The sequence below is a fragment of the Marmota monax genome, unplaced genomic scaffold (assembly GCF_021218885.2).
Source record: "Marmota monax isolate L192 unplaced genomic scaffold, Marmota_monax_Labrador192_F-V1.1 WCK01_AAM20220418_F8-fsc00160, whole genome shotgun sequence".
Lineage (NCBI taxonomy): Eukaryota > Metazoa > Chordata > Mammalia > Rodentia > Sciuridae > Marmota > Marmota monax.
Window position 1 is genome coordinate 2,482,191 of NW_026694183.1, and position 7,941 is coordinate 2,490,131.

Sequence of the window (7,941 nt, forward strand, 5' to 3'; positions counted from 1 at the left end):
CCCTCCCAGGAGGGAGGGAACTTATTTTCTCCAAAGAACCCAGTGTTGGGACTTCAGCTTCCGCTTCGAAGTCCCACAAATCTTGGCCCCAGGCCCTTCATGACCCGGGCGTCCCGACTTGGGCTAGCTGGCTCATGGATCAGGAATGCAGTGATCTCACGGCCCCTCCCTGACCCGTTACTCTGCAGTTTCCCTCCAGGGCCCCTTCTCCCCTCCCAGTCTGTCTTCCGTTTGGCTGGGACAGCGGGAACCGGAAGCCTGGGTCCCTAAGCAGGCGGAGATTCCGGCTTCTAGCTGAGACTCTCGAGTACAGAGCTTGGCTAGGAACCCAGGATGGAGGTGGAGCTTCTCTTCGAGACCCGCTTCTTACTTTGAGCGCCCTATATACGGACGCGCGCGAGTCGGCAAGCCCCGCCTACCAGAATGAGACCCGGAGGATGGTTCTCAGAGAAGCTGTCACTAGATCCTTATTTGCATAGCCCCACCCCGAACGAGCTTCCCTCCAATCTACCAGAAAAACGAGCTCTTGTTAGCATAAACACGCCCACCGACGGCCCGCCAGCTGAGAGCGCGTGGCGCTACTGGGTGGGGTAAGCACAAAATTATATTAGCATAACCACGCCCCACTCGGAATTCCCCCTTGCAGCAAACTTCGTTCTCCTGCCCTTATTAACATAGCTCCTCCTTTTCACTGGTCTTGCCTCCTCCTTAAGTGTCCTGAGACCCGAGTCCTTGCTGCCAGAGCTCATGATTATGCAGTAGCCTCATTAGCGTAGCCCGACCCTGAGTCCCGCCCGGTTTCCCCCCTGGCTGTAGCAGAGGCGGCAGCAGCGGTGGCGACATGAGCAGCGGGGCGGCGTCCGGGACTGGGCGGGGGCGGCCCCGGGGCGGGGGGCCGGGACCCGGGGACCCCCCGCCCAGCGAGACACACAAGCTGGTGGTCGTGGGCGGCGGCGGCGTGGGCAAGAGCGCACTGACCATCCAGTTCATCCAGGTAGTGGGCCCTCACCCGGGAGGGGTCCCCGAGACCCAGACCTCGACCTTTGGGGGCTCCCTGAGATTTCTGTGTCCCCTTGACCCATCACTGAGACCTTCCTATAAGACCCTCTAATCTTAAAAGATCCCCTCAGGTTGCGACTCCAAGCTCCCCCAGGGCCTCCACCCCCTGCACGCGGGACTTCTCCTAATACATCCGGAGACCCACCATCCCTCCCGCTTCTCTGCTGACCTGGCTCTGAGTACCTCCTGAGAGCACCTTAAATAGAGAGCAGTAGCCTCATTCAGATCCTGTGCACTCCCAAGGGTTCTCCACACCCTCTGCCCTGTACCCTATTTCCCCTCAGAGGCTCACGGAGAGAACAGCTGTGTCCAGCACCTTTGAGATTCCCCCAGTGGGGATTCTTGCCCCTTTCTGGAATCTCCCCCAGCATCTAGAAATTTGCCCAGACCTTGGCCCTGAGGTTCTTCTGGAACCACCCAGTCTTGAGACTGGCACCCTCTAACCACTGCTCAGAGAGGATTTCCCCTCAGACCCAAGAGATCCTGTCCCTTAGCCATTCCTGAAAATTCCCAAGACCCCAAGATCTGGCAATCCCCCATTTGCCAGACCTCCACTCCTCCATGTCCAGTCCTCCTTCACTCCAACTCCTTAAGCCTGTCTTAGAAACTCCATGCAAGAGGCCCAAGATTCTTCACACTTCCAGAAAGACCTGCTCCTTAGGAGTTTGGCCCCATAAATGCATCACAAGGCCTGGAAGACTAGTCTATGACAAACCTTCCAAGTGCCAGCAAACCTCCTCCTCAGGGCTGGCCCTCAGTTCTCAAGCGTGAGCTTCTCTGGTGTGCTCTGAAGACACGCCCCTAATCCCCCTCAGAGCCACAACCCCACCCCGGACCTGGTCCCTACCCCAAGCACACCTCCAGCAGATAGGATGCAGCCTTTAGACTCCCAGCCTCCAAATCACACCTCTCCTGAAAACCATCTCCTGCCCAGGAAACCTCTACCACATTCCCATGGGGAACCCTTCCCACTTCAGCAAAACCCTTGAAAGGTGTATGTCCCTAGGTGCTACTGGAGAGGCCCCAGGGTTGCAGACCCCTCCAGAGACACCCCACCCACAGCAAGCGCTTTGGGTGAGCCCCACCCATGCAGAGGAAGGCCCCAACCCTAAGCCTCTTGCACCCAGGGGCAGACCAGAGCTGGCCCAAGGCCTGGCTGGAGGCGGCAGGACCCAGGCAGGAAGGGCGGGGCTGGGGCTGAGGGTGGGGCAGCCTCTCCACAGCGGATTGGAACCGGGACCTTCCCCTGGGAGGAGACGCTGGAGGCCGCTTGAGGAGGAGGGGAAGGGGAGGAGAAAGGAGGAGGAGAGAGGGAGGGGGAAGAAGAGGAGGGAGAGAGAGAAGACAGACAGCTTCTCTGAACAACAGCTCCTAGTAACTGCTTACTGTTTGCCTAAGGACATGTTAAGTATCTAATAGAGATTTCCCCTGAGTTTCTAATGCTGAATGAGTGTACTGCTATTCTTTATTCTTAAGCTCATTTTTCAAATTAGGAAACAGGCTCAGAGAGGGGAAGCAGTTTGTTCAATATCACACAGCCAAGATGTAATCATGATATGAAAGATGTACTTCATAGCACAGAGGACAAGAAGAGATGCAGAGAAAGAGACTGGAACAGGGAGTGGCTCAGATACCCAAAGAGAAGGCAACAGAGAAGTAGAGACCTAGAGTCAGAAAGGTTAGAGACCGAGAGAGAGAGAGAGAGAGAGAGAGAGAGAGAGAGAGAGAGAGAGAGAGAGAGAGACCAGAGAGGCAGGTAGAGTGAGGAGGGACCAGGGATAGGACATCCTGTAGGGACACAGAAGTAACAGTGGCCTTTCCCCGCCCCTCCAGTCCTACTTCGTGTCTGACTATGACCCCACCATCGAGGACTCCTACACGAAGATCTGCACCGTGGATGGCACCCCAGCCCGGCTGGACAGTGAGTGCGGCTGGGAATGGGTGGGAGGCATGTCACCAGGGGCTCATTGGGGTTGGTTGGGGGAGCCTCGTTCCCATGGTACTCCTCCATCTCTTCAGTCCTGGACACTGCGGGCCAGGAGGAATTTGGGGCCATGCGGGAGCAGTATATGCGGGCTGGCCATGGTTTCCTGCTGGTGTTTGCCATTAACGACCGGCAAAGGTGAGAGGTGGCCAGTGGCCGATTAGTATGGGAAGTCGGGGGAATGGGGGGCACCACCTGGGCTGGTCTTCATTCTCCCACTTCTCTCCCAGTTTCAACGAAGTGGGCAAACTCTTCACTCAGATCCTCCGAGTCAAGGACCGTGATGACTTCCCCATTGTGCTGGTTGGGAATAAGGCAGATCTGGAGACACAGCGCCAGGTTTGGGATGCTGCCTTCCCTGGGGACCCCAAATGGGGTTGGGAGGCTCCGTCCAGTACAGCATCCTCCTCTCACTCCTGCATCTCTGCTCCCTCCAATGCCACGCTTCTCATTTGGATGTGTTATCCCCAAGTGGGACCATCTGGATCGCCAGCATCATTCACCAGAGGACTTAGCACAGACGTCCCCAAGACAGATGGAAGGATGGGGCAAAGGGCACCACCCCCGTGCACACCTCTGAGACCTGAATCTCTGCCCCTTGCCTCCTCTTTTCCCACCTAGCCTCTCCCCACAGTCTCTCCTTCTCCCCTTACATAGACCTCCCACTGGCCTAAGCCCTCCCATAGCTCCCCAGTTCTTCCACCAAATTCTGTGGGATTTCCAGTTTTAGGGGGAGCTTGGCCTGTGGCCTCTGCTAAGAACACCTTACATGCCCCACCCCCGGGGCTGAGACTGGAACCCAGGGCTTCACACATGACAGGCAAGCACTCTACCACTGAGCAACACCCCCAACCCACACCCTTCCTGGCTGCTAGTTACCTAACTTGATCTCTAATTACCTAAAACGTCCATGAAACCTCCAGATTCCTCACTTGAATGACACCAACTCCCTCAACATCCACCCAGGATCTTTCTGCAACTTTCCCCTTGAGCCACCAAAGGTTACCTCAATTATAGCCTTCCCAGCTGGGGTCACCCTGAGCATGAGAACCTGATTCATGTCCATAACCATCCCCACCAGGTCCCCCGATCTGAAGCATCTACTTTCAGCGCCTCCCACCATGTGGCCTACTTTGAGGCATCAGCCAAACTGCGTCTCAACGTGGATGAGGCCTTCGAGCAGCTGGTGCGGGCCGTCAGGTAAACTGAGTCCCCTTCCTGTCACCCTGGTCTCCATCCCCTCCAGCCCAGACTCAACAACTGCTTCCCACAGGAAATACCAGGAACAAGAGCTCCCACCCAGCCCTCCCAGCGCCCCCAGGAAGAAGGATGGAGGCTGCCCCTGTGTCCTGCTGTAGCCAGGGTAGGAGAAGTGACCAGCACAAGCTGTCGGGACCAGCTGCCTTGCACCTTGCTGTGTGGCCTGAGGCCCTGGCTGAGCCTCAGTTTCCTCCTCTGGGTCTCCCAGGACACACTACACCTTTTACCCTTATTTCCCAGCCTCCTCTGGGCCAACGCCACTGTGTGCCTTTTGCCAACACCTCTTTTCCCCACCCAAGCCCCTGGTGGGGTGAGGGGTTCCAGGGTCACTGCTGTATATAACTCCCCACCCCCAGAAAAATAAATGTCACTGCCAATGTCAGGAGGTGGTTTCTAAAAGGGAAATGGTAAATTCAGGGCATACTTTCAGTGCCCTACTCTAAAGCCTTGCCCCATCTAGAACTGTCGTGGGGCCTAGAACCCATTTCTTGGGAAAGGATGGGAATAAACTGAGCCAGGTGTACAGACCTCACTTCCCTTCAACAGCGTGAGCCCAACCTTTACTGTTTGGGTGGGCATTCTGTTAGGATGAAGTTTAATGTCTAAACTTTAATGTCTTTGGAAAGTTCTAGAACTGCACTGTTCAGTAGGGTGGCCAGAAGCTACATGGAGCTATTTAACTTAAGACCAAAAATCAGGAACACCAGCAATATTTTAAGAGTTCAATAATCACACCTAATTAGTGGCTATCCTGTTATGGGATGGAGCAAATGTACATCCCTATCGGAAAGAAACCAGAGAGGCAGGCAGAGTGAGGAGGGACCAAGGACAGAAAGCTTTACTGGACAGTACTGTTCTACAACGTTCCAAGACCTTGGAAACAGGCAAATACTACAAATGGTGTGCACCCCGCCCCCCGCCACAATCTATATTGAGAAAGGTCTTTTGGCTGGAAGACCAAGGCAGACAGGTGGACAGAATGATATCAGGCAAGTTTTCAGTTCCAGAAAGTTCCCAATGGGTTTGACGTCTGAATCTAAGCCCCAAGTCCATCTTGGGACTCATGTGGAACATCCCATCTGAGCCTCTTTTGGTCTGTGGGGGACAGGAGGTGGAAATACAGAATGTCTTTAGGTCACACTAAGCAAGTGGTCTTCAGATTTGTAAATCTAAAGCTAATCTGTGTCTTGACCACCACATCCAATCTAAGACCCTCAATCCTGCCCCAGATTTGCTGACTTGGAAGGCTGGAGCCAAGAGACCACCAGCCACCCACCTCCCAACCATCTCTGACTGAAAATCTTTGAACCCCAACACCTACACATTATAACAGGCCAGAAACCTCCTCCGAGATGTCCACCTGCCCTAGAACTTAGGCCTTCACCTGCCACCTGCCATTAGTCAGCAACCTGTTGCCCTGGTCCCTGATCTCTAAATAGCTCATTCCCAATGCAGAACCTGCCTTGTGGTACAGATACAGTATGGCCTGGCACAGCCTCAGGGGCCAGGCTCCCTGCATTCAAATCCAGCTCTGACTGGAGATGAAGCCCGCTAGTAGAGTGCTTGCCTAGCAAGTGAGGCCCTGGGTTCCAGCACTACCAAAAACAACAAATCCAGCTCAGGATCCTCTATGAAAGGGGGGCGATCACATAGCTGCTCTGCAGGGTGGGTGAAAGGCTGAGATGATCACAAAGCGGGAAGGATCTCGGCACCTGGTCCACACTAAGTGCTCATGTTTGATGACCATGGCCCACTGTTCTCTGTTCTGCCCCAGAACCATGAATGTCCCTCTGTATTCCAGATTAGAACACTGATTAGTGAATATCCCTTTCCGGGTTTCATTATCACAGAATCCTTGGCCTGTATTCAACCTTCCGCCCTGGGACTAAGCGTGGCTCAGCTGTATTGTGCTAGGTTCACTCCCCGCCTCTCTAAGAAGGGGCCCACCCCTGCTGGGTGGGGGAATGTGAACTACAGGAGGAAACATTTCTCTCAGTTTTTAGACAAGGTCTGACACTTCTACCTCAGCCCTAGTTGGGGGTCCTTTGCCAACTTCTTTCCCCCAGGGTCCCATTATTGACACTCCCCAGTAGATCTGAATCTTTCCTGTGTTGTTGAATTCCTTCCAGACACCCACCTTCTTACAGGACCAAGATGCACATTGAGAAGGTGACAAGTTCTTGTTTGTGGCCAGATAAAGGTTCAAAAAGACAACTGGCAGGCCATTTTTGGAAGGTTCATGGTTAATGCCATTCTAAAAACTTGAGACAATACTGAACAGGCTGGCATGTCCCTAGGCATGTGTTGGTGCCGAGTTCCTCTGTAAGGTTCCTGCCCTCCCATGCATTTTGGCGAACCCTGACAATGATTTTTTAAGTCTCTCCCATTTTGATGTCCTTGTCCTTATTCATCTTTCCTGCCTGCCTTTTCTTTTTGTCATGTCTTAGACCTCTGCCAAGCCTCCTGGGTTCTCCTGCCATGGAGAGCAGGAGCTGTGCACCATCCTAGGTGCTTCAAAGCACTTCATCTTCCCAGTGACAGTAGCCCATTTTACACAAAACAAAGTTGAGGATGGGAGCTGTTAGCCAACTTGCTTGGCGGCAGCCAGTATTCAAATTTGGGCAGTTGGGTTCCAAAGGCCAACGAATGTTTTGCTACTGCTAAAGGAATAAATGATCCTTGCTCCATCAATCACCTTCAAGATGCTCCGTCCACTTTGTCTGATCTCTGGACAATGCCAATCCTGGTGCCTTTGGCCCATTTGAGAGCCTAATCCAGAAACTGAAGTGTGTCACTTGCCATCAGTGGCTGCACTTTCACATGCTAAAGGCCACAGTTCAAGGACACCAGTAGTCCACCCTCAGTCCTCAGTGATTCTCTAGGAAGTTCATGGTCCATCAGTGACTCTCCCATTGCAGTTCTTGAATGCTGCTGTCCATCCTGCATTCTGAAGACCCAGGTTCTGAAATCTGCAATGTGATCACCTAGACAACACCAAGGTTCTAGAACTGCAAGAGTTCTTCCTCAGTTCATTTGGAAGGGAACCTAGGACATTGATGTCTCCATCCTGCCTCAGAACATGTCTGGAACACCTGTGGTCTGAATTGAAAATGAGCACCCAGGTTCTAGAATGACAGCCTGTTCACTACTTTGTAGACTGGGTTCTACAGTACTGCCAGTTGATTTCAAAATTCTGACATTCCTGTCTTTATGTTGCCCAGGTTGGCCAGGAACTTGCCATCCTCATGCCTCGTCTGCCAGGTAGCAGAGATTACGGTAATGTACCATTGCATCCAGCTAGGATTTTATTTAAAAGTGGATTCTGGCTGAGCATGGTGGCACATGATTATAATCCCAGTGACTAGGTAGGCTGAGGCAAGAAGATCACAGATTTTTTATGTAAGCCTGGGCAATTTACTGAGACCTTGTCTCAAAATATTAAAAAAAAAAATTAAGAGAACCAAAAGGGCTGGGACTACAGCTCCATTGTAGAGGTCCTAGGCAACCCTAGGACCTCTACAATGGAGACATCAATCTGTAGTACCAGGAGAAAAAAAAAGACGTGGAGCCAAATATGTGAATTTGAGGTCAGCCTTAGCAATTTAGTGAGGCCCTGTCTCAAAATACAAAGGGCTGGG

General features: G+C 52.9%; 1 protein-coding gene across 1 annotated transcript; it reads left to right on the forward strand.

Moving 5' to 3' along the window:
• Positions 1 to 800: 800 nt before the first annotated feature.
• Rras (RAS related) lies at positions 801 to 4,685 on the forward strand. The gene is made up of 6 exons (XM_046465956.2): positions 801 to 994; positions 2,893 to 2,980; positions 3,079 to 3,181; positions 3,274 to 3,382; positions 4,125 to 4,243; positions 4,317 to 4,685. The coding sequence occupies exons 1-6, from the start codon at positions 842 to 844 to the stop codon at positions 4,399 to 4,401; spliced, it is 657 nt and encodes a 218-aa protein (XP_046321912.1). The 5' UTR covers positions 801 to 841; the 3' UTR covers positions 4,402 to 4,685.
• Positions 4,686 to 7,941: the final 3,256 nt, after the last annotated feature.

What these genes read in the sequence shown, in the direction of transcription:
- Rras (XM_046465956.2), top strand. Translation starts at nt 842, where the DNA reads ATGAGCAGCGGGGCGGCGTCCGGGACTGGGCGGGGGCGGCCCCGGGGC. An exon ending in ATCTGGAGACACAGCGCCAG is followed by an intron (nt 3,383 to 4,124) that starts GTTTGGGATGCT and finishes CATCCCCACCAG; the next exon opens with GTCCCCCGATCTGAAGCATC. An exon ending in CAGCTGGTGCGGGCCGTCAG is followed by an intron (nt 4,244 to 4,316) that starts GTAAACTGAGTC and finishes TGCTTCCCACAG; the next exon opens with GAAATACCAGGAACAAGAGC.